General features: G+C 42.2%; 1 protein-coding gene across 1 annotated transcript in view; it reads right to left on the bottom strand.

The window, feature by feature from the left end:
• The window catches only part of LOC114643523 (NACHT, LRR and PYD domains-containing protein 3-like), a 179471-nt gene that overhangs the window by 95305 nt on the left and 56994 nt on the right, over positions 1-27172 (bottom strand). The window contains exons 8-11 of the mRNA XM_051926729.1: positions 22686-22852; positions 10728-10902; positions 8134-8199; positions 6358-8047 (exon numbers count right to left, since the gene is read on the bottom strand). Of these exons, the coding sequence (XP_051782689.1) occupies positions 6358-8047; positions 8134-8199; positions 10728-10902; positions 22686-22852 (2098 nt within the window). The remainder of the gene's footprint in view (positions 1-6357; positions 8048-8133; positions 8200-10727; positions 10903-22685; positions 22853-27172) is intronic.

Genomic DNA, 27172 nt, shown 5'->3' with positions numbered 1-27172 from the left:
GTTGTTATCCTGCTCGACACAGACGACCTCCTCACGGTCTGGATTTATAAGACTCATCCTCAAGAATGGGACAGAAGTCCCAAGACAATGGCTTCAGCTTGGATTTATTGTTCTTGTGCTGAACAAAGCATGCACTGCTCTTAGTCGGGGGTTTGGGGGGTTGAGTATGTATTTTGCCTTGTTAAGCACCAATGTTAATACTGAAGGAAGTTTCACTCAGCTTCATGTCAGACTGCACACACACCAGCTTACCGTGTTTGTCAAGAGGTGGACGAAACAAATGAACAAACTGGAGGAAGTGATTAGCGGCTATTAAAGGATAGGCAAGCTAATGTGCCCACAGTGAGTGAACGACAGTAGTTTAACGTGAGCCTAACATCTCGAGTAATACAATAGGCTGACATAATACTTAGAAATCATTTTTATATATACTGTATATTTTAAACTATTAAAGTGAATTATAAATGCAAATAAATATTTTTCCAGATATCTCAAACTGACTTCCTGATGTTTTAAATTTGGCTTCTGTTCTCAGATATCTTACAAGATATTTTAAGATATGTCGACTTTATCTTTAAGGTATCTTTAATACATTGTAAGATATCTTTAAAAATTCAGTAAGTTATTTAAAGTTATCAGAATATCATTTTACGAAATACAGTTAAAGTTATTGTCAGTGACTTTCCAGATATCTCAGATGGCCGCTTATCCACTTTCGAAGTGCTGAAATGTATTTCTAGAAATCTGAAAAGAACTTCTTAGGCCGTTTGAGGTGTCTAAAATAAATTTCCGATACCTTCAAGTGCATACGATTGATTTTAGATAAAACTGAAATTCAGAGCATGTTATGGTAACATATCTGAAAATGTATTTCATTGATCACAGCATCGGTATCTTGAAGTGAGCTTCAGTTATCTGATTTGAACGCACTTTGAGATTTCTTTAAATGTTAACTTGGCTTCCCAAACCTAAAGCTGCTCAACATCTCCTGAACAACTTCATTTGAATGTTTGCTTGTTTCAAAAAACAACATGTAAAAGGTCACATGTTTTTTAAATGAAATGTCATCATTCTTTGTAAAATGTTGTTTAAAATGTTTTCTAAATATCTGTAGCATTGCCATTCCCATGCAGCTCCTCAGACTTTGTCTTTTTAAATGTCGGCTCCAGTAACATGTGTCCAATCTGCTGACCAGTCGACTTGTCACAAAGCAGCACAGCTTCTGTCTCCTGGTCTGATGGCCGTGCATTCTGTCAGTTCTCAGTCACACTGATGACATCATGTCAGGACTGAGACTTGCTGTTGTGTGTTTACAGATGACAACATGAGGGACATCTTGCTGAGAATTCCCACTTGTGATGATTTAGGGCATCTTCTCCATGGCTCAGACTACTTAATTAGAAGAAAAACTGGCAAGCAATTCATCCTGAAATGAGTTATCATGAGGCAGGCCTAGTTATGAAACTTGAATGTTCTTTATGCCCTGTATAGATACCAACATTTACAGTTGCTAAATTCAATTGGTCTAAACTCGTGTGTCTTGTTATTTTTCAGCTAGGGTTTTTTTTATACGATACATCACGCTGCAGTGTGGTCTAAATCCTGAGGACCACCAAAGATAAGGAACCTGAGAGATACTCTTCAAAGACAAAGGAAATTGAAGGTTAGCATTCAATAAAGAAAAGAAAAATGGAAAATATATGATAGGCGAGAATGTGAGCTTTAATGAGTACATTTAAATGTTTGTAGGTGATATTCCTGTAGGTGTTCTTCAGGTTACAGATGAGCTTCATCACACCGTGGACAAGGAGAACAATCAGCACATCAGAGAAGGAAAAAAAAAGATGGAAGAAGTTTTGTCAAAAGGTTCAGTTTTATGGGATGTGGAAGAATCTGCTGAGATCAGCCATGACACTAATGAGCTCAGCTCAGGCCTTTCATTACTTCTGCTCTCATTATTTGGTCCTCAGCAGTTACTCAGGCCATCGCTGCCATTGCTGTTTCTGTCACCAGCTGCCCCTACAAAGAAGCTTTGACATGCGAGTGAGGCTTTGACTTGAGGATCTTGAGATGTGATGTGTTAAAAAGTTTATTATCTTGAATTTAAACTGTCAACTAAAATGTCAACTGTTGTCCGTTGGTGTTCATTTATTATTTACCATTTATTTTGTTTTTTTTCTTTCAGGCAGTAGAAGACCCTGACTTTTGCCTTCAGAAACTTTTTCTTTCTGACCAAGATTTGATTGTGAGTTATTTAAACTGCCCGCTGGCTGCTAGTGAAGCACAATAGTAATAAGGTCCACAAATGTGGTGCTACCTTCTACCTGATGGCATCTTCTTCTGCCCTCCGTGTCACGCGACTGTCACTGATTCAAAGAGAGGCCCTCTTGGTGCTCTTCATGGCAAACACCTCACAAGACTACTAAACAAATGTCATTCACTGACTGGAGATTGTTTGTTGGACACTAAACACAGTGGGCACAGTTTCTGATGGCTGTGTTCTTAATAATACAATTACACTGATATAGCGCCTTGCTCACTGCTCAAAGGGCTCTTGTCATTTGGCTGTAGGTTGATCTACAGAGTGCTGAGGTACAGAAAGTTTGAATTGGCGAGAATGCGTTTTATTGTGTCTTCTGTTGTTTGGTTTGTGATTATTATAGTTTTTTAAATCATCGACCGCCTGAAATGTTTTTGGTTCTTGACACAAAATATTGAATGGAGGTCCAAGTTCAAGAGGCCAACTTTTGGAAAAATTCTTTTGCTCAGGAGCAAATACAGGCTGGCACGTGTAACTGTTTTAATTAATTTTATCTGAACAATACAGGAAAAGATCCATCCATCCATCCATTTTCCAACCCGCTGAATCCGAACACAGGGTCACGGGGGTCTGCTGGAGCCAATTCCAGCCAACACAGGGCACAAGGCAGGAACCAATCCTGGGCAGGGTGCCAAACCACCACAGGACACACACAAACACACCCACACACCAAGCACACACTAGGGCCAATTTAGAATTGCCAATCCACCTAACCTGCATGTCTTTGGACTGTGGGAGGAAACTGGAGCACCTGGAGGAAACCCACGCAGACACGGGGAGAACATGCAAACTCCACGCAGGGAGGACCCAGGAAGCAAACCCAGGTCTCCTAACTGCGAGGCAACAGCGCTACCCACTGCGCCACCGTGCTGCCTACAGGAAAAGATAAAAGTGCTAAATAAAACAATGTGACCATTGTCTTATCTTTGTACACACAATTGATTTGCAATTACAAATAATTAGAATTCTTTTTTTTATTATTATACTTTATTAATCCCAAAGGAAATTACTTGGTTTTTCGCATACCCCTTGGGGTTAGAGCGTAGGGTCAGCCATTGTACAGCAACCCTGGAGCAATTGAAGGTTAAGGGCCTTGCTCAAGAGCCCAGCAGAGTAGCATCTCTTTTGGCAGTGACAGGGATTCGAACCGGCAACCTTCGGGATACCAGTGCAGATCTTTAGCCTCAGAGCCACCACTCCACCCATGAATTGTGATGGTGTGACTTGTTTGTCCTGTTTTAGGTTTATTTCAAGTAAAGTTTGCTCATTTAAATTTCCATGGGCTAGAGCCACTGAATAAAAATGTATTTTATTTTTAAATATACCTTGGGTGTCGTCCTTAAATCAAGTAATTGAACTTGTGTTTGTGTCACTGAATCTTGAAAGACGTTTCTGTTTCATGAAAGACAACAACACAAATGGTCACTCTACCTGCTGTGACTCATTTTACCAGTTAATTACTCCATTTTAGGATTTGCTGGCTACTGGGAGCATAAAGACGCCCTCATGATCAAGTGGAGAATACACAATACCATGAATTCAAAGATAGAAACTAGTAAATGACTTAAAAAACAAGATCATCATCTCATATTTCTAGATCTAAGATTTGAAGTCTTGTCAGGCACAGATCGATGTCAGTGTGTCACAGCTTTCTTATTTCCAGACTGAACCAACGTATCTTAAGATTTCTTTTCAAGTAAAATGATTTTTCTGTTTGGTCAGATAACGTCACTTGTATTAAGTCATTTTCAAAGTCAATGTCACTATTTCTTATATTTTTGATCTCCTTTTCTGCGGTGCCCAGACTGGGTTTGATGACCCCCACACTCGAGTGACACAAATCCCACATTACATTTGAAGTCTCCAGTGACTTTGCTGGGCTGTTAAAATCAATTCCAGTTTTTGGTAAAATAACAGGACTCTGGAAGACCCACACATAGAGCCCCCCGACCACTAAATCCCCCTCTGATTGCGGCTCCCTAGATGGTATAGAGAGTGTTATTTTTGGCCCTCAATGAACTTGAATTTGACTCCCTGATCTAAACGAGAAGAGAAAGAGGGCAGCCATGTCAAGAGCCCCTTTAAATCTGAAAGGAGGGAGTAAATGTAAGGATGAGATAAGACGAGAGCCGCCATGTTAGAACAGAAAGTCTGAATCACACGAATGAACCTAGGGTCAAAGGGCACGACCTTAAAGGCTGCCAGAGGGTTGACCAGTTCAGCTCATTTTAACATTTGTAACTGAATTACATGGCACAGGTGATCAGAGAGACAGGAGAAAGACCAGCGTCACACATAGAAGGTCCAAGTGACGGGGACAAGCAGGTATCACCTATTCAGGTGGGTGAGTTGTGTCTGGTGCCATAGCAGGAATGTCTTTTAATGGTCAGTGCTGATCTTTGCCATGTTGTTTAGGCTGAGGTCACCCAGCATGGACACCAGTGGACCACTGAGCGCAGGTCCATAATCTGTGAAGTCATGGAGTCAAATCAGAACTAAAGATGATTGAAAGGGCGCAGGAGTACAAATAGACAGAAAATGTATCAAGAGGGGCCACCAACGTAAATCTGATACAAACACAACTACCTGCTGCCATGTCCACCAGACAAAGACCTGCAGCAGGAGCTCACATTTCATTCATCATGCTGGGGTTCCAACTTTCTGTTTTGGGCTAAAGATCCTGAAACCCTAACTCACCGACAGCTTCACAGAAATAAGAGCTTCATGAGCGGCCTGCCTGAGACCTCCAAACCACCTTCTGGCCATTCCATTAATGCACAATCCTCCTTCAGCCCACCACATACATGTAGCGACCCCCCTGTCCACCTCAACCTCAGATACCCCACACAATGAATGACAGAAATCTGTAAAAATAAAACACAATGAGCAGCAGAACCCCATCAGTTCAGCACTCCACCTCATGAAGACGTGACACATGTGCTGAGTCCCCGGGACTCCGAGTGTAAATTGAGGCACTTTGGTGGTCTTGGGCTGCCCTGACGTTTCTGTCCATTTCACTAATTTGAGGAGTTTCATATTCGTGTTTTCTGTAAACTCATTTACAACAATATGGAAGGAGCAGGGCAGTCAGGATTATGTGCAGCTTTGAATTTTACCAAAAACACACACAGCTGTGAGCACCGGCAAGACCACTGAGAAAACACGCATGGAGACCACCAGGGTGGACTACCAGAAACTTCATCACCATGGCCTTGGAGACACAAAGATGACAAAACATTTCAAGCAGACAGATAAATAAATGGAGAAAAAATCAATTTATGTCACAAAGTTTTTAAGCAATGGGCACAGAGCTGAGGGGAGTTCAGTGAGTAAAGAAGAAGAAAAAAGGAAAAGAAAACATTTTGTGAGATTCACTGAAAACACAACACTCGGTATAAAAAGAGAAGACGCAATTCACACACACAGTCAAAGTTTAACTGAATCAGCGTGATGGACAACTTTGAGAATTCAGAAGACCCCAATGAGGTTCCCACTTAGCGTCCTCTGCTCGAGACTCAAAAGGCTGAACTCCCTGAGCCTGTCACGGTCACACAAGCCCTTCAATCCCATGATGCACTTGTGCTGCTCTCCTCTGCTGTGACCTGAATGTCACACCAGACTACAGATGAGGTGACAGTAGTGCCACCTACAGTCTGAGTAGGGGTCTGGCTTAGCACAAAGGTAGTGGCACAGTTTAATTACAGATCAGTCATCAGCTCAGTGTAATCAATGAGTTAATAAACGGAGTTCAGTCTGCTTGTTGACCCCAGTGGTGTCCCCTCATTGTCTGCTTTAATGACCAAAAGAGTCTGACACAGCGATGACACCGTAAGGTCAAGTGTGTTTTAATGGGTCACGGAAAACGAGGCAACATAGCTAGCATGTCATTATCAGTGTGACATCACTTCCTGTTGAGTGGGGTGGGGCTTATTAGAAGGTCCTATGACATTGGAGCTCAGTGCCCCCAGTGACTCTCATTTACATAAAGTGCCATCACTGACAGATAAAACTGAACTCGTCAAAGTCGCATCACTCACCTGACTTCACTGCAGCAGCTAAGCCCCTTTGTGAGTCTCCTGATGCACTTGGGGGTCACAGGTGTGCCTGATAGGCCAAGTTCCTTAAGTTCTCCACAGCAGCTGATGACAGAGGCCAGCACAGCACAGTCCGGAGGAGATAAAGTCATACTTCTAAAGTTCATCTCTAAGTCCTTCCCAGTGGTGTCTCTGATCACCTCCTCATTCTGAGTCTCATAGAGCCAGTGACAAACTCGCAGAGCTTCACTTTGATCTCCCCCTCGTAGCGCCTGTTTAGCTTTCTGCTTCACCCACTCCTGTATCCGCTGTGTGGTCGTCCCCTCAAACTCCCCCAGAATTCCCTCCACCATTTTAAGCACAGGACACCAAGCCAGACCTGCCAGGAATCGAGTGACAATCTCAAATCGGCCCCCTTTACACGAGTCTCGCTTCTTCAGCAGCTCCTCGACACCCCCTGATGGATCGAGGTGGAAGGAGCAGGCGGCCATGAACTCCTGCAGGGTGAACTGGTAGAAGGTGTACGTCGTGTGCTCCAGAGTGCTTTGTCTGTGCAGAAAGCCAGAGAGGAACGAAGAGGACTGGACTGGCTGCAGACCAAAGGTGGACATCTCCTGTTTCTTATTGAACACATGAGTCCTGTTGTCCACCCCATAATAAGCCATCTTTCCCAGACTGATCAGAATCCTTCTTTGGTCCTCATCTTCTTGTCTGTGATTGGTCAGAATGTTGTGAAGGAACATCACAAAGATCTCAGTGACAGTTCTGGGGGCAGCTCCTCGCTCTTCTTCAGGTGTCATGAAGTGGCTCTTCAGTGCAGAGCAGATAATCCAGCAGTACGAGGGGCTGACGCACATGGAGTACAAGATGATGTTACCCTCCATGCACTGAAGAGCCTTGGTGCCCACATCAGCATCACCAAAGAACTTCTTAAAGTACATCAGTCTTTGTTCAGGGAAGAATCCTACAATTTCTACAAATCCATCAACTCTCTCCATGTCCAGGGACTCCAGAGCTGTTGGTCTGCTTGTTATCAGGACTGAGCAGCCCTTCAGTAATGTCTGACTGACCAGACTGGTGACCAGGATGTGGACAGGCACCTCATCATCTGGCCTTGAGCAGAGATGACTGTCTTTGAAGTCCAGTTTGTGTTTGTATTCCTCCAGCCCATCAAGTATAAAGAGCAGAGATTCAGGTTTCTGCAGGATTTCTATTAGTTTGTCATGAGTGAGATGTTTATAGTGCCTTTCAATCAGTGCGGTCAGAGACATCTGTGGCTCGTTGTTCAGGAGGTTGAGCTCCCTGAAGTTAAACAGAAACACAAACGCAAACCTCTGGTACTGAGTGCCTCTGGCCCAGTCAGACATGATCTTCTGGACCAAGAAGGTCTTCCCGATGCCTGCCACCCCACTGACCACTATGATTTTGAAGGGTGTTTTACTTTTAGGTCTTCTCTTAAACAGATGCTCAGTCCAGACTCGCTCACAGTTCATTGTTGTTCCCTCTTCCTCAAGTCTTTCCTGAGTCTTCCCATCCTTTGCCAGTTCATCTTTAATGTCCTGTTTGATGACCATCAGCTCTGTGTATTGAGTCTCAAGGCCCACTGCTCCCTTGTGTGGATCTCCAGATGGGCGCTGATCATCCAGGGGTCTTGTGGATTCAGACACGGTGAGTCTGTGTGTCTCATGGAGGTCTGAAAGTCAAAATGAGAACAAGTAAGGTGACAGCATGAGTACAGGAGTGGAGGGGCAACTGACCAGAGACATGAGGACCACTTACCTTTAATATGAGGCTCAAGGGGAGGTGACTGGGCGCTGGCCTGGATCTCCTTCAAGAGGTCCAGTCCTGGGAATAAACACAGAGGAGATAAACACAAGCATCAGTAGTTCTCGGGGGGCTTCACATCCTTTTTTTTTTTTTTTTTTTTTTTTTTTTTTTTTTATTAATATTTTTATTTTATTAATTTTCATTGTAATCATTCCATACAAACAGATCAATTTATAACCCAACAAATTTGAAAACAAATCAAACCCCACCCCTGAGAATGAGAGCTTAGCTAAAGGAAAATTTCTTTAAGCTTTTTAATAAGGCAACATTAGACAAAAGAAGGGGAGAAGTAAATATCTATATAAATAAGAGATGGAGAAGGGAGTTAAATGCAATAATAGTTAATTCTCTTATTTTAAAATAATATTGATTAAATCCTGCCATGTTTTGAAAAAATTTTGTACAGATCCTCTAACTGAAAATTTGATTTTTTCCAAGGCTTCACATCCTTAAAGAAGAAAATCATTTAGAGTTTGTGTGCACTGCTGGCTTCATACATCAGAGTCCAAGATGTGCCCGCTGTCTGTGGGGGGTCTGCCTGCTCTCCCTGTGTCTTTGTTGGTCTTTCTCTTGGGTACTCCTGAATTACTACCACATACTTATGATTCACTAATCCATCCATCTTTCCATCCATCAATTTTCTTAACCTGCTTATCCAGGCCTGAGTTGTGGGGAAGCTGGAGCCTCTCCTGGTAATCATTGGGTATAAGGCAGGAACAACAACTGGGCATGGTGCCAATCCATTGAAGGTTAAGCACTGTGGGTACAAACTGGAGAACCTGGAGACACAAGGAGAGCAAGTAAACTCCACACAGTGAGCCCTGGAACCTTCCTAATGATGTGCAGCTTAAATGAATTGCAGACACCAAACTGTTCCTGTGTGGCTGGGTGCAGGAGTGGGGTCTGCCATATTGTATTTGAAAGAAGCTAATAAGCTGCACCACTTAGACAGTCTGTATAGTCAGAGTGGACAAGATCAAGGATGCCGTTATTAGGGCTTTAGCAGGAGAAGAGCCAAAGAAGTTTGAAAAGGTCAGCACACTAAATGTTAGTTCATTCAGAAAAGTACAACAACGGAGTACAAGAAACCAAAGTAAATCCAAATGAGATTCTGAACCACAATGTTATCTCTTGTCATGTAACCATCACATCGTGCAGCTATGCATAGCGTGCTGATCATAGATTGAGCAATACAGCAAAGTGTCCAAAGTGTCCATAAAATCAAATGAGGAACAAGACGACATCTCCAAAATATCAATAAAATCAGAAAATTCCTTAAAAAATTAATAATGTGATATCATCAATAACAAACACCATACACAGATCATTAATGTGCTCTTGTCCGTCCAGGGTTCACTCCCACCTTAAGACTGAAGCCATCAGGACTGTCTGACCCCCAAAACCCTCAGCTGGAATAAGCGGATGAGTGAAATGAATGAATGAAGTGAATGACAAGAAGATGAACATGGAGGAGAAATTGAGGACTTTGTGATCTTAAACTGCTTTTAATTAACTGGGAGAGAGTCAAGATGTGATGGTGTGATCAGTTTGATTGTTGAGTAGCAATTTGTTAACATTTGTGTGTAAAAAAGCTGCAATATAAATAAAGTGTATTATTATTATTATTATTATTTTGACTGAGTATAAAAGTTCAAAGAGCAGAGCCATCAAGCCGCTTCCTTGATTGGATCTTTAAAACAGGACAGAAGGTCAGGTCAGTACTGAGTGTCCACTTTGTCCACTCAGCTATCAGTAACTCAGGACATGGAGGACCAAAGAAGGAGCAAATCCATGGAGTGCAGAAGAGGCTGTGGGCTCACAGATTGCCTCATCAGGATCTTCCCATCATAAACTGGTTGTTGTCTAGTGGATTATCATCATGTCCTCTAAATGCTCTAATGTGATTTTCCATTACAGTTTCCATAGTTTTGAATGGTTTAGAAGTGAGTTTAGTGGTCTTCTGAACTGGAGGGGCTGCTGTAGCACACCCAGAACCCAGAAAATAACCAGGGAGACCCAAATAAACATGAAAAAGGTGGTAGGAGTTCAAATAATAACAACAAAAGACACAAAAGTGACAAAATAGAGGAGCCCCTCCGGGCCCACCTTATTCAACAGATGGTGGTCTTTCTGGCTTGTGTGAAGGCTCCTTCACTTTCATCATACACTTAAATACCTTCTGATTACTTAAACACTCAGGCCCCTCTTCCTCCTGCCAGTCACCCCTTTGTCCACCATTACTCCCATAACTCCAGGCTTACTGGACCAGTGGTCAATGGCCTCTTTAGGTCTGATTCCTGCAGTTCTTCCAAAGTCTTTCTCACTCTCCTTTGTAGCACTTTCTTGCCAGACATAACCTCACCAAACATCTGGGGCTGTCTGTCTAGAGCTCCCTTTGGTGGTCCCCGCCAGACTGCTGGAACACGTCTACTAATTGAGCTGGGAGGTCTTATTGTGCATGGTGTTTCTACATCCTGCTCTTACCGTATGTGTGTGGACAGTGATGAGACCACAGTGACTTTAATAAAATGAGACCAGTAACTCACCCCACTCGGTCACCTCATCCAGGATTCCTTTCACATTTGGTGATGGACATCTTGCAAATTCTTCAGCCAGTGCCTCCCACAGGCTGACCAGCACTGCTTTGTCCTTCTTCATCACCTCACCAATGAAGAACTCCACACCTGGTGTCCCCTCAGAGTCTTCTTTGACTTTGACTCTCTGAAAGACATTGGAGTGAGCAGATGTCTAGTTTAGAGATGACCACTGGGTGACCAGTGCTGATCATTTAAACTGAATCATCTGCCATGGTGTTCACATAAAGAATGTCATCATCTCTCCTGTCTTGTCAGTGATGCCATTTCACATCTTCATTGGATTATCTTTAATTTTCTTCTTACTCTGACAATAAACATTCAGTTGAGGCCCAACTGTGTAAACATTTAAACAACAATTGAATTTTAAACTTTACTGACAGATAAATAAACCTCAAACCTGAGCCTGGAATCTAATAAACGAGTGATGGAGGCCTTAGATGAAGCTGATCTGTCCAAAGGAAAGGAAATCAAAGAGAGGAAAACATCAGCCTGGTGTGACGAGAACTGACGACATGTAAAATGAAAAGGCAGAGAATCAGAGTGTGAATGGAGAGGTGAGCAGCCTGCATGGAGTGAAACTCTCCAAAAGGTGGTGCTAACAGGGATATTCAAGATCAATTGGCAGATAATTTGGAATCCGTTATATCATCACAGAATGCCTTGGACAGCAGACATGTTTGGGCAGATTTGTGGCAGATGAAATTTAATGTCAGTAAATGTAAAGAATTACACATAGGAAGTAAAAATGTTAGATATGAATACACAATTGGCGGTCTGAAATCGAGAGTCCACCTTATGAGAAGGATTTAGGAGTCATAGTGGACTCTAAGCTATTGACTTCCAGACAGTGTTCAGAAGCCATTAAGAAGGCTAACAGAATGTCAGGTTATTCAGTGCCTTGACGTGTGGACTACAAGTCACAGGAGGATCTACTCAAGCTTTAAAACACACTGGTGAGGCCTCATCTGGAGTCCTGTGTGCAGTTTGGGTCTCCAGGCCAAGAAGATTAAGAGGAGACCTGAGTGAAGTGTTTAAAATTATGAAGGGAATTAGTCCAGTGGATCGAGACTGTTATTTTAAAATGAGTTCATCAAGAACACGGGGACACAGTTGGAAACTTGTGAAGGGGAAATGTCACACAAACATTAGGAAGTTTTTCTTTACACAAAGAACGAGTGTAGTGGACAGTAAGACTTTAGGGACTTTCAAAATGACTTAGCTGGCTTAGCTCTCTTTCTCAGGGAGGGGGGTTGATTTATTTTTGATCCGATTTTTGTAAAAAATAATCTATTTGTATGGAGTGTTGTGTGATTTCAATAAAATCAATAAAAAAACTTGACGATGTTATTTTAGAAGAATTAAGTGGATAGGACTGGCGGGCTTTGTTGGTGTGAATGGCCTGTTCTTGTCTAGATTGTTCTAATGTTCTAACTCACAGTATCCATTTCTCACCTAAGTTCATGGTTTTAGGGTCCTTGTTCTGGCGACAGCTCCTCATTTGGTTAACAACTTATCACAATTCACTTCACTCATAGTTTTGCTGTCTGCTTTTAGACAACAGCACTTCAGTATTTTAATGTTTTCTGTCCACCATCTTGACGTAGATGGTGATGAGTCCACTGCGACTCCCAGGACCTTCTCATGAGTGGTACTTTCAAGTTTCAAACCCTCCATTGTGCATTTAAACCCCACATTTTTACTTCCCACATGTGATACGTGTAATATTACATTTCATCATCCGCAAATCTGCTCGAGCCAGTGTGCTGTTCAAGTCCCTCTGTAACAATTCTGCTGATTCTCCATCATCTGCCCTTCCACACAGTTTGGTGTGATCTGTAGATTTAACCAGCTTGTTGATTAGATTTCTCAGCTGTTCCTTCCATTTAGACCAAATGACATTTCTCCAATGGTGTCCTTCATGAATTGTGTCAGTGAGTTAGAGGAGTGGATGGATGAGAGCGACTTGTCTCTGAATGCATAAAAACAGAAATGTTATTTATTGGGGAAAATTGTAGTTAACTGTCTCACTAATACGGTCTGCCTGATGAATGTTTCTGTATGCAGTCCCCTGGATTTATAGTCTGCCTCTCTCTGCAATTAAAGGAACGACCCAACATTATATGGAAAATGTTCTGTGTGAGCTGATTGTTGGAAAAACTAAGGATAACTAGGAAGTGGAAGGTGGAAAGAAGTCAGGAGGTCAGTGAGGAGCTTCATTTAAACTGTGCTCCATGACAAGACAGAGATGACAGTTCTGTCTCACAATTAAAAGAATGCAAACATATCTTCTCTTCAAAGGAGTGCGCGCCAGGAGCAGAGCATGTCAGAAACAGACAAATCAATAGGGCTGTTTGGCTTTTAAGTATGCGAAGCACCGCCGGTACAAAGCTGTTGAAGGTGGCAGCTCACACCCCCTCCGTCAGGAGCAGAGAGAGAGAGAGAAAGAGAAAAACAAAGTCAAAAATCAATACGTGCCCTTTGAGCTTTTGCAGCATGTCGCTTCAAGAAGCAGCTGCACACAGAAGGTAGCAACGTGAAGATAATCTTTCAGCATTTTTAGACGAGCGTCCGTATCGTCTAGGTGTGCGAACAGCCCCCCTGCTCACACCCCCTACGTCAGGATCACAGATAGTCAGCGCAAGAGAGAGAGAGAGAAAGTAAGTTGGGTAGCTTCTCAGCCATCTGCCAATAGCGTCCCTTGTATGAAATCAACTGGGCAAACCAACTGAGGAAGCATGTACCAGAAATTAAAAGACCCATTGTTCTCAGAAATCCGCGAACCAGCAAAAAATCCGCGATATATATTTAAATATGCTTACATATAAAATCCGCGATAGAGTGAAGCCGCGAAAGGCGAAGCGCGATATAGCGAGGGATCACTGTACTTGTAAAGGGGACGGTAAGTGACATTTTGATTTCAAGCTAGGATACTGAATTTTGTCCTTCAATGCAGTTCTGCTTCTCATAGGATTATTGTGGTGATTGTGTTGTGATGTTTCAGGAGTGTAGTGCTTGAGGTAATTTAGGGTTTAATATTCACCTGAGTTCCCAAATCTTTCTCAGTGTAACATATATCAGCACTGATTGTCATTTATGTGACTCAGTGACACTTTTCATGATACTAAGTGAACCAAGCAGGTGTTACAGACAACCTAGAAACCCAGAAAAACAGCACAGAGTTTCTCCCATGAAAAATCAAATCATAAAATACAGTGTGACTAAGGTGTAAAAGGAGGGGATTTTAAGATCTTCTTCCTCGGCTTGGGAGTCACCTGTAGGTCAAAGCCTAATGGCCCCTATAGGTGTTGTGTAGACTATGGGCATTAAATGCTAAAACACCCCTGGATGTCTATGCCATGTCTTTGGTACATGATGTTTGAGAGTCCATGCCTGGAACCCTAATTTTTAGCCCTCTGCACTTTACAATCAAGATGTTGGCAGGTAGAGATGAATGAGAATAGCATAGGAAAAACTGCAGTAGTGACATCAGAGGGATTCCTCCATTTCTGTGCAATGCCCTTTGGATTAAAAATGCAGGGGACACTTTTCAAAAGTTAATGGGACAGGTTTTGAGGTCATCAATTGAAAATGCTGTTATGTGTACAGTAATCCCTCGCTACTTCACGGTTCACTTTTCGCGGATTCACGACTTCGCGGGTTTTTAAATATACAGTTGAACCTCGGTTCACGAACGCACACTCGGTATATGAACAAGCCAGTTTCCCATGCTGCTGAGAGAGAGAGAGAGAGAGAGCACGAGAGTGCGTGTGCAGCTGAGAGGAGAGGGGGGAGGGGGGGCTCACATGCTGCTGAGAGAGAGAGAATGAGAGAGAGAGAGAGAGAGAGAGAGCGAGAGTGCGTGTGTAGCTGAGAGCGAGCCTGCGAGCCTGTTTCTTTTCAATAAAGTCAGGCATTAGGCAAGTGTCATCATTTTTACTGCGCAGCATATTCATCACTATCATCACGTCATATATAGCTACGTGTACTTCGCTATACAGTAAGTGTAAACTTATATACCGATTTCATATTGCTCAGCAGTTGTCCCTGTTATTAATAGAGTAAAGGGTGGGTTGTAAACAATACAGGGAGGGTTTAAAAACGTCCAAATACACGTTAAATAATTAAATAAATATGGTGTCCCTACTTCGCGGAAATTCAGTTATCGCGGTTGGCCTTGGAACCTATCTCCCGCGATAAGTGAGGGATTACTGTATATACAGTAGATGATATCATCATTTTTTTCTCCAAATCTGCACCAACACTTGTGAGACTTCAACTTGGATTCTCTATCCTGGAATGGGCTAATTTTTCTGCTAATTTTCTGTTAGTTTTCCTGGAGAATGTGGTGTCTGATGCAGGGGTTCATGTGGACAGGGAGAAGGTGGAGGCCATCGAAACTTCTGATCCTACAGAAGTAAAAAAAAGTTACAGCATTTTTTGGAAATGAGAGAGTGGTTTCACAAATGTACTCCTTGTTTGGCTTACTTTCTGACCCCTTTGTACCAGCTTATCATGTCAGAAGTCTTTCTAGAAGCTTAAGAACCTTGTAATAAAATCCTCAGCTCTTCTTCGAGATATAAACGATGCAATTGACCTTAGGCTCGGGGAGTCGTGCTAATGCAGTGTGAGGATAGACAAGAAAAGGTAATCAGCTGCGTTTCATGATCTCATTGGGCTCTGGAGCTGAATTATTTCACAACAGAACAGAAGTATTTAGAGGAACCATGGATGATGTCATCACTGACCCCTGTGCTCTGACATGGGCTTTTAATTGCCAGGTAAGTTTTAAGACTATGTGATAGATGGCCAGGAACCCTGCCCCGCTGGGATGCCTGGAGGAAAGAGGAACCAGGAGAGTGGCACTTCTTTTCCCTGGGTACCCGGCTGGTCCTTGATCCCTGGGGGATAGCACTGCCGGGACACCAAGAAGTGCTGACAGACCAGGGGCCTCATGTATAACGCCGTACGTAGAACTCACACTATAACATGGCGTAAGCACAAAAGCGGGATTGTGCGTACGCACAGAAAAATCCAGATGCAGGAATCTGTGCGCACGCAAAATTTCACGTTCTTCCACTACATAAATCCCGATCAGCATGAAAAGTAACGCACGTGCACGCGCCTTCTGTCCCGCCCCAACTCCTCCCAGAATTACGCCTCTTTGAATATGCAAATCAATATAAATAGCCTTCTGTGAAAAGACAATGGGAAAAGCACAGGAGAAAATATAAGAATTTCAGCGAATACCAAGTGGAGGCAAAGGAAAAACGTACTATTTGTTGGTTTAAACAGTGGGATAATCAACAAAAGGAAGTTGATCGAGTGACAGAGTGTCGGAGAAACTCGAAAGCTCAAGTTCACAAAGTCGCACAGTGCCCGAAATAAAAAAGAAATCACATATCAAAGTCGCCATGAAAAGGTGAGTCGTAGCCCACCGTCTGAGTGTCATATGAAAGCTTATCAGGGTACAGAAAAAAAATAGGCACACAGTGGGAAAAAAGCACGAAATGTCAACTTTAATCTCGAAATTTCCACTTTAATCACATAGTTTATTTTGCCATTAAAGTAGAACATCATAAACTTCATCTTAAAATCGTTTATTTTACTAGTTTCTCAAGTAGCACGTTAAATGCTTTGTTCTGTATGTGATCTTCTATGTGCTCTATGTGCGTGAATCACTACGTGCTTCCGTTCTTTCTCTTTCTCCGACAGGACACATAATCTATTACATTCGAGATATTACAGCTCTCTGAATAATTAAAATACTGAGATGTATACGTGATATCATTTTCATGATGATAGCAATGAAAGCATGTTATTAAACATGGGAACACGGTGGCGCAGTGATTGTTCATATCTCACGCAAGAGGCTTGCTGCGCCATGTGCGACCTTCGATGAAATAATTTATTACAGAAGTACTGTCTCTTTCAAACGTACTTTTCTTTCTCCAAATACCCAATCGCCACACAATCAGCTCTGTAATAGACATTAAGCCATCTGTAAGCTTAGAACGCCGATTCTTCAAAACTTTTAAGGAACATTGAAATATCTTCGTAGTACATGTTTAATTATTCTATTCGTCTATCCTTCCAGTGTCGCGTCAGCACCAGCAATAATACAGCGCAAGGCAGGAGCTATCCATGAACTAGCTAGCGCTGCGGCACCGTGTCCTCACATGTTTAATTATTAACAATACAGATTATTTAAATGAAGTTAAAGTTTTATCTGTATACTATAAGCAACATATTTTGCTACATTTCATCTTAAAAATTATATTGTCATCATACGCGCTTTATAAAGTAGCGCAGATTGTGCAATATTATAACTGTAGTGTAAGTTTACAGTGAGGTGATTGTACTTATAAGTACAAACAGTTCTACAAGGAGCACTTGATGGACTGATTGAGTGCGTTTATAGTTCTTGGGATGAAACTGTTTCTGAAACGCGAGGTCCATACAGGAAAGGCTTTGACGCTTTTTGCCGTGGTTGAGGTAGTGTGTACTTGAAACTGTATACCGATAATTCTCTTTCCAATCAGCTGCTGCTGTGATTCACACTCAGATACAGTGATATAAAAACTCCGAGTGGTGCAGTGAGAGTAATATGGAAAAAGATGATCCGCTTAACGGGAGCAGCAAAATGAAGAACAAGATGCAGTGAGAGTAACAACGCTAAATCAGTTTTGGTATTTGGAATACTATGGCTATTCCCTGGACCATTATATTGCTACAGGTTAATTACAATCAGATGCATTACACTAATAAACAATATGCAGTTAATTTCAGTGTATTTATAAAGCCGCGTCGGGAATGTGGAGCTAAGAAAGAAAGGGTGACCACACAGGAACAGTAGCACTGCTTTGATGCTGGGTGCCGCCAGTCTGCAAAACCGAGGGGAGAAATTGCGTATGCCAAGGTATGACTTACTGTGGAAATGTGTGTGGCTTTACGCCAAGTTTAGGTTTTATACATCGTGATTTGAGTGTGGAAACATTCGTACGCAACATTTCTGTGCGTACGCACCGTTTATACATGAGGCCCCAGGAATGGTTTATGCGCAGAGTGCTTCCGGGTGGAAGGGCAGCACTTCTGCCACACTGGGGAATGCTGCCAGAAGTTCATCATCAGGCACCTGGAGCACATCCAGGACAGGATAAAAGGGGCCGCCTCACTCCATTCAGAGGGCTGCAGTCGGGTGGATGAGGACAGAGCTTGCAAGACAGGAGTGGAGGTGGCCAGGAGAACCAAGGACTGGACTGTGTAAATACATGTAAATATTATTGTAAACAGACATGTGTGTTGTGGATGCTGTGTTGTCGTGTCTGTCTGTGGCCGGGCTATCTTTCACAACTATAATAATTTATTTTCCAGGTACACCATTGAAAGGGATGTGGAAATGCAGTGCCTAATGTGTTGTCCTGGTTAATGGAGCCACTTACAAGACATTTCTAAGGTCCAGGGTCATAGCCCTCTGTTTGTTCGGACGAAGGAGCACTCAGGTGAAAGGACTTGTTGTATTCATTTTAAGGAACTCCAGGGAGTGTTTGACTAGTAGATTCCATATAAATTAGGGGGTGATTGTTTTCAACTTGTCATCCCTGAGGCCATCATCTCAGAGTTCCTGAAGTATTTTCATGATACGCCTTTGACTGATCACCTGTGGAGATTCAAAGCCATCAAAAAGATTTTAGCTGTCGCTTGGTGGCCAACCATCAAAAGAGATGTGTGGAATCGTGTAAAAGACCACCTCATCTGACAAACCCCCCCCCGGTTCAACAGCTGGTTTACTGCAATCCAGCACAGCTCAGGACCCTGGGGGAATGACTGGTGTCAGTGTGATGGGCCACTGCCAGTAAGGAAGCAGAGGAAGACTTTCGGTGTGATGGGTTATTTTTTAAAATGAGTGGAGCTGTTTGTTGTAGCTAAAGCCAGGTCTGAGAAGACATGTGCCATTTGGAAACACTAAAAGAATCTTAGTAAGTATAAGAAGCTTTTCTTGTTTTTGTTTGACTTTGACTTTTGTTTTGTGCCTTGATGTTTGGGTCTGGTGTGCTTCTTTCAGTTTCCTGGCCTGAGTCTCATTCTCCATTATCTCATTGCTTTCTCCATTTCCCACTTTTACTTGTTGCTGCTTAAAAAATTAAAAATCTCGTCTTGATTGTCAATTTTGTTTTGTATTAACAACAAGTACAGAGATATTCAAAGGCAACTCACTTTATTCTGCTTAAGAAACATCCCTCTGCTCAGGAATTAATACATTTGTTTGACAACATGTTACATATTTTGTGCTGCCATCAGTGTTTATTAATATTGAAGTGATAATGTACTCGGGGGGGGCAGGGAGTCGCGCTGATTGAGAGGAGTCACGCTGTTGTATGTGTGACATGTAACATTCAGTCAAGATGATTAACACCACCACACGTGTCACAGCTTCACGAGAGTATTAAGAGCAGCTCAGCAAGAAGTTTATAAAGGGGGCACCTGAAAAAAAAAAATAAAATGGAGAGGAGAAGAGAAAAAGGGATTGGACCAATCAATCGATGAAGAGGGAGACAAGGAAGATCAGGGTGAAAGCGAGTAGTCAGAGAAATGTTTGACATAATGATACAGATGTGCCTTCAGAAGGAGCAGGTCTGCTCAGTGATGAGCGGGGACCGGGTTCAGACCACTGAGGTGATGAAGAGCGACTGCCCAGGAGCCCGAATACGATGGAATTACCTAGGATGCCAATGTGGTGAAGGAAAGGCAGGAGGACACTTGAGGGAGATTGAAAACTTATAAAAATGGTGGCAAAGATGCATGAGGAAGGAGTGGACGGGGTGAGCAATGAGTCACTAGTGGATTCATCAGGTGAGTGACCATGATGTGACAAGGCCTCATCCACGGACTGTAAGGAGATTGCTGGATGGGCTGCTGCTCTGTGAAGGACTGTTTGGACATTTCTCCTGCGGATTTTAATGTGCTTTTATTTATTGCTTTTATGACTGGACAACCTTTTGTTTTTAAGAATATAATATATTTATTTCATTATTCATTATTGATTTCTCTCTTTGCACCTTTTGCACAATGACATTGTTGTTAATAATCTTAGCACCTATTTGCATGGTTTAACCCTGTGGTGGTCTCCTCACTTGCCTTGTCCATCCTCAACTACAAGACGCCCAACCAAAGAATGGACTGCGGCACCACTGCCATCATTTGTGACACCTGAAGCCTTGGCCACCGGCTCCTTTCTGTTATCACGCAGATCAAATCAATGTCAATAAAAGCAAGTTTTGGTTCAGTATAGAGATGTCCACATAGTTTAAAGAGTTTGTTCTTCTTAAGCCAACTGAGCTGATCTTTAAAAGTCTGCACCACCTTCAAGGCACAGCCCTTCTCCTCTTCTTCATTCAGACATCATGATGTTTCAGTGCACCTTCAGAATGGCCTGTGCCTGCTCTCTCATTCATACCAACATTGCCTTCTCCTATTAAAAGCTGCGTGTCTTCCTTCCATTTCATTGGCCTCATCTTCCTCTCTCAAAAGCCATATAACGTTTGCCTCACACAAATAGAGGGGTTTTCTTTTATAATGTGGCTTAATGCTTATTTTTAGTAAGTTATACCAGTCAAATATGGACAACTGACAAATTAGCCTTAGTCTCCTTACTGGAAACCTGAAGTTATTCTAAGCTAATTATGAGACACCAGTTAACTAACCACTGTCACTGTTTCAGGGCTCACTTAACAATGGTAATTCTACTCCGAGCTGGGAGGTGGCGCTGTCATTCTCATGATTTTCACTTTTCTCATCCTCAGGACAGAAGATTGACGGCACAAAGAGCTGTGATGTCACTTCCTCTTCTGCTCATAACCCCGCCTCTTCCTATCAATGACTCCATAAGAACTGGCACCACCAAGAAGCCGGCAGTCAGCGGACTCCAACCAGAAAGGACTTTATCAATGGAGTAACACTGACATACAGCCTATTGCTCTTTTTTCTTTCTTTTTATTTAAAGACAATCCTCATAATATACGGGAGTCACCATTCACTATGTACCCTATATTTATACACGAGGTGCCCCATCTCCATATTTCAAAGATAAATGCCTTCCTGAACAAATATGTTTGAAGTTGTTTTATTTTAAGAATGAGTGCTGTCAGGAGATCTCATTAATTTAGGGAGGTTCTTCCACAGTCCGGTTGCTTTACAGCTGAAGGCTCTGTCACCCACAGAGCGCGGGTTAGTGTGGGGCACAACAAGTGGACTTTAGTAGGCAGACAAGAGCCTAGTGATGGTTACGAGTTGTGCTAACCATCTAAAACATGTTGTAGTCTAAGTAATTAATGCAGACAATCAGTGTTAATGTTTGGAGTGCACAATGCAAGGCATATGTCTCTGTAATATGCCATTTGGTATAGGATTCATAAAAGGAGTGTTAATGTATGTGATGTGCCATCTGTTGGAATGACAAATGCGATGCATTTTATTACCAAAACTGTTTGTGATGCAGCATCTTTTAGAATGACAGGGACATACCAACCGGACAGACAGACATTTTTTTATTAGAGTGGATTAATAGACTTTAAGATTTAGTCCTGTAAGACACAGGGGGCCAGTGAAGGTGTAGCAAGATGGCTGTCATCTGCTTGTTGTTGTGGTCTGTGTCAGGACTTTGGAAACAGAGTTTTAAATCAACTGGAGCTGTGATAACAGATTAGAAGGGGCACCTAGGAGCTGGGAGTTTCATTAGTCGATGCATGATAATGAGTGTTTCAGCATGAGAAGAGGAGAGGAATGAGCGAACATGGGATACGTGACAGAGGTGAAAGTAGGAAAGTTAAATAATGTGGTTTATGTGAGTGGAATAAGAAAAGGAGTAAACAAAAAGGACACCAAGACTCCTGGCAGAAAAAGAAGATCTGATGGTGTCATGACCAAGGGTGATTGAGAAGGAGCTCATCATGTTCTTTAGCTGAGCTTTAGTGCCAGATAGCAGGACTTCACTTTTGTTACGCTTTCATTTTAAAGAGTTAAATTCCATCCAGGTTTTCATTTCACTGAGGCAAATTGTGAGCTGAGGAAGCTCTGATGAACTTTAATTTTTAACACTGACATAGATTTGAGTGTCATTTGCATAAAAATGACAACCCAATCCAACACTACAAATACCTGGCCAAGGGGAAGCCTGGAGATACAGAAGAGCAGAGGGCCGAGGAGAGGACATAGCCAGATGAAGTTTGATGTAACTGCTGAAGTGTCACACATGTGGCGTAAAATATTACATACACAAACACAAGTGACTTATAAGGCTCATGGGATGTTGGGCTGAATCTCTTTAGTGGTACCAGACAGAGATTTAGAGGTGACATCATGAAAGTGTTCAAAATGATGAAGGGACCGAGTTTGGTGGACAGCAGCTGTTTCTTTAACATGACTCGTTCAACTAGAATGCCATTGAAAACCATTGATGGTGAGTTTCACACAAACATGTGGACATTTGACTTCACATAGACAGCCACAGATAACATCGTGTGAGTCACTAAGCAGTGTGGTAGATGGCAGGTCTTTGGGACCCTCCAGAATGTTAAATGACTTGGGCTTGATGAGCCATTTTGACCTAAATGGCCTTCATATGAACTTGTCTTATGGTCTTATGATCACAGCCTGTACTTTAGCCCATGAACATCTCCCCTCTGCCTGCTTCATGGAGCTACCGCTTGTTGTGACTTTACTTCCCAAACGTGACATCCACACACACCTGCACATCTCCTCTATCGTCAGTCCTCACTATCTCTCAAGATTCAATGGTGACTCTGTCATTTAAATTCACATCTGCTGCCACCCATCTAATCTTCAGGAATGTCAATAAAAACTGGAAAGGCCCAAAGACCAGTAAACACCAGTAACAGGAAGACAGCCTACCTTTGCCTCATCATTGGTGAGGATGCGCTTGGTGACCAGGAGCTGCAGGACGCTGCTGATGTTGAAGTTCATTACATAGGCCAGCTGAGGCATGTAGTACTCCGTGATCTTGAGGAGATCTTCATGTGAGAATCCATTAATAACTTTAGAAAACTTCAGAGTCAAAGCTGCAGTGAGGAAAGAAAGAAGGAGCGTGATGAAGGAGCTGTGGACATCAGGGGATCAAAAGTCAGTCTGGTACACCTGTCAATGATCAAGTAAATGCACATCAATCCCAGCTCCTTCACAGTCTCAACTGTTCCATCCATGTTGTGATAAAAACTACTGAAATGGACCCCTCTGCTGAATCAATGAAAACACTTCAGTTTCAAGCTGCCCTGTGGCTCCTCTCACCTCTTCTGTCCACACTCTTACCACTATGGCTGACACGTCTCCTCCATTGTCTCTACTTTATCACAGGCAAAGAGTTGCTACTTGGGCAGGATTTGTATTATCCAAAGTGGAAATGGTAAATAATGCATTTGGAAGGTTTTCATTTGTATTAAAATTTCTAGGTAGAGTTCAGGGACTGTCATCACATTACCAGCAGGTCAGTAAGAGCTCCTCATGATCTAAACTGTCAGATGACTTTGTTGTCCAGAGAGCGGATTACAAAAGGACAATAAAACACATCAGTAAAATGAACAACATCACTGTGAGTTCCCAGAATGTGCCATGTATACCCACACCATTACTCTAGGAGGCAGTATAGGCCACCTCACATCAAACATCACCAGAAAATTTAGGAGACATACAATGACAGCAGAACGGGTAGGTGGGTCAGAATGACCAAGAAGAAATGTATCCTGAGAAGAACAGTGAGAACAATGACGAAAAAGTGACCAACCTGAAGGCAAGAGAAGAGAAAGGTTCTGTTAAACTGGGGGATTACAGGGAGCCCATTTGTTTAATTGGAAGCCAGAATTGTACTTATTAGTGAGATAAAAAAGGCTTACAGCTGTCTGATATGACGACGATGAGAAGAGTTGAGGATGTTCAGCTAAAGTATTAGCAGTCCCTAAATACTCTAGGGGGCAGTGTGGTTTGGCTTGTCTACAATATTTATAATGCTAATCACAACAAATAAAATGCATTTGATAAGTAACTGAGTGAAAAGGGCAGCTAGCAGGAGTTTATGAGGGTACTCATTGCAATTGAGGCCTTCTGTAAAGAAGAACATTTAACACTCAATTTCATCTGGAAGAGAAACTTCACACGATTCTGCTGTTATTTCTAGTTTCAGTATTTTTCTTTTCGGTTCTTCTGTCAAGACTTCAAAAAATAAAAACAGCTTCTTGCACCACTACAAGACTTTTGGGTTTGTTCAAAGCTCACTTCAGAGGTCCCAATATATTGCTTTTATGGAGAACTGGACTCTTTTTGAAATGCTTGATAACTTAGAGTGGAAAGAAAACCAAGGGAGGTTGACCACTGTGGGCCACATTGTCATACTGTTACCTGCTCCTCCATTGCTCCTCTTTAGAGTTGGGCCTTTACTTAATTTTTCATAGCAAATGCAGTTTAGAAAAGTCTAATAAAATGACAGAGGACAGTGAAATGACATGGAGGTGAAGTTTATGCAATTTTGTATTTTAGTAAATGGAAACCCTGTGAACAAAGACTTTTCAGAAAACTGTGTAATGACGTACTCTGTAATAACTTAGTAATAATCTGATATACATAATCAGACTTGTTTAATTCAACTCAGGGTTGAAACCATTAAAGGTGCTTTTGTCACCGGGACATTTAGAACTGTCAATTAACACACAAATTGGGAAAAGGATCTCTCACTCAGTATCTCAGAAAAGGAGTGGAAAGTAGCAATGCAGAGAAATCAGTTGAGCTCCATATGTGCAAAGCATACAATTATTCAAATTAAAATTATATATCAAGCACATCTGTCTCACTTAAAACTGTCCAAAATGTTTCCAGGGCAAGATCCAACCTGCGAACGCTGCAATCAAGTCCCAGCCCACACTGGGTCACATGTTCTGGGCCTGTACCAAACTAACATCATTCTGGACCAAAATCTTTAAGTGCCTTTCAGACAGCCTTGAGATCACAATCCCTCCTAATCCACTAACAGCTGTGTTTGGTGGGCTTACAGAGGGGCTTCAAGTGGAGAAGGACAAACAAACTGTGTGGTGGCTCTGAGGCAAGGGATCTACACTGGCAATCGGAAGGTTGCCGGTTCGAATCCCGTAAACGCCAATAGGGACTCTGGTCTGCTGGGCCCTTCAGCAAGGTCCTTAACCTGCAAATGCTGAGCGCTTTGAGTAGTGAGAAAAGCGCTATATAAATGCAAAGAATTATTATTATTATTATTAAACTGTGATCGCCTTTACTACACTATTAGCACGTAGACTTATCTTGCTCAGCTGGAAGAATCCTAACTCACTTATTATAAGTCAGTGGGTAACTGATGTTTTATACAAGTAGAAACTGGAAAAAAATCAAATTCTCACTTAGAGGGTCTGTGCAAAACTTCTTCAAAACCTGTCAGGATCTCATCAATAACATTTTAGAATAAGCTTTTAAAGCACCCCCGTGACCCTGTAGCTAGGATATAGTGGGTTGGGTAATGGATCTTTTAAAGCACTGAGGAAGCAGGTTCTCTCCCCTTTTTTCTTCTTCTCCATTTATCTTTAGTCACTTATTCATTCATCTACTTACTTATTTTTATTAGCTTTAAGTTTAACTCTGCTGGCTTAGCTCTCTTTCTCAGGGGTGGGGGTTGATTTGTTTTCAGTCCTATTTTTGTAAAAATGTATCTATTTGTATGGAATGTTGCGTGATTTCAATAAAATCAATAAAATTTAAAAATAAATAAATAAATAAAAGACACAAATTGGAGTGTGGTTTGAAAAATCCAACCAATCAAGAGAAAAAAACAGAGAGACAGGGAGAACATGCAGCAGCCACACAGACCCCCATTGTGTGCAGGACTCAAATCCAGACCACTAACTACTGCACCTCCATAAGACAGCACATTACCTGTCGCACTCTCCCACCCTTTTGCCTTTGAGAGCCTGCGTTTCTCACTCTGATTTACATTTTGTACACCTCACACTGCCAGCTTACACACTGAAGGTCACTTTCGTTGTCACATAGGGGGTTTCATTTGTGTGTACAAATGTCCTGATGACTGATTGTTAAATGTGAACAAGAATACCGGTGGCACTGATTCCTCTCTGTAAATTGGGGTCTGTGCCTGTTGTTCGGGGTGCTTGTGTGATTTGGAGTTTGTGGTTTGAATGCACTGTACTGATAAAGCCAGGAGAGAAGGATGTGGCGGGACTGTTTTGATTGTACCTGTTCAATCGAGTCCACCACCCACAGCTCCTAAACCTTTTGTTAACTTGGAGGATGGATGCTCAGCCACTGGATTTAAGGACAGCAGTGAGTTCTTTCCCTTCTTACTCCAGTCACCCGATGCTCTTTGTGAAGAGGTGCGCCTCTGAAGACTATTGTTCTTCTGGACTCTGGTGGTTAGGACTGTAAGCACTGTCCAAGTTCTTTGAAGCAGGTTATTAAAATAAACTTTCACCACATCTTTCTATCCTTTAAGCATTGTTTAAGTTTCCAGAACCCCTTTCATCACCTACAGTAAGGACTTTTTCCAGGACTGTTAATGTCATCATATGGGGGTTTGTTTAGTACTTTTGTCATTATTTTGCTTTTCTGTATTTGTAAGTAGTTATTATAGTAAATAAGGTATATTTATAAATGTGTTTGTTGGATGTGTTTTATCTACATAAGTATTCTCCTGGGCTGTTGTTAATATGCGGGTGTCAGGGAGGAAGTTCTGCAGGGTTTAGATGTTGACCCTCATTTTAAAAGCATAGCTCCTTCTTTTCTACATAAATCTGGAGGCAACCTTTACGCTTGTTAGAAGTCAGGGGGTGCACTACAAACTGGCATCTGCTTTTCAGCGTCTTTAAATTCTTTTATTCAGTTTCATCCTTTTTAAGAAGTTCACTTCTTTGTCACAGATTCCTTTTATCTTTAATGTTTGTTAATTTGGTCATAAATGCCCAACACCCCCGCTCCGCCAGTCTCCACCCCCTTCCCAAACCTTCAATCCCCCCTCCCACTTACTCTAAACACCCAATCAGATCAAGTGGTTGCCCTAATTGAGCTGACAAATGTAAACTGATTCCCACCAGCTGATTGCTTACAAGTTCAGGTGGGCTTTCCCAGTCTGACCAAACTGCCTGTGGCATCTGTGACGCCTTACTGGGCCGCAATAATTTTATCATCATGCTGGGTGGTCCACTGTTGAAGCTGTAAGTAAATTAAGTAAATGAGAAACAACACAAATTACAAAACCGTGGACTTACCTGGATGCTTTGCCATCTCTGAAAAAAAAAATAACAGACATGAATTACTGCAAGTTGATTAACACCTCGTCACAAGAGGCTTCTGTTTGATCAGTTTTCTTAGATTCC

The sequence above is a fragment of the Erpetoichthys calabaricus genome, chromosome 4, assembly GCF_900747795.2.
Source record: "Erpetoichthys calabaricus chromosome 4, fErpCal1.3, whole genome shotgun sequence".
NCBI lineage: Eukaryota > Metazoa > Chordata > Cladistia > Polypteriformes > Polypteridae > Erpetoichthys > Erpetoichthys calabaricus.
This window is presented reverse-complemented; position numbering and strand designations above follow the sequence as displayed.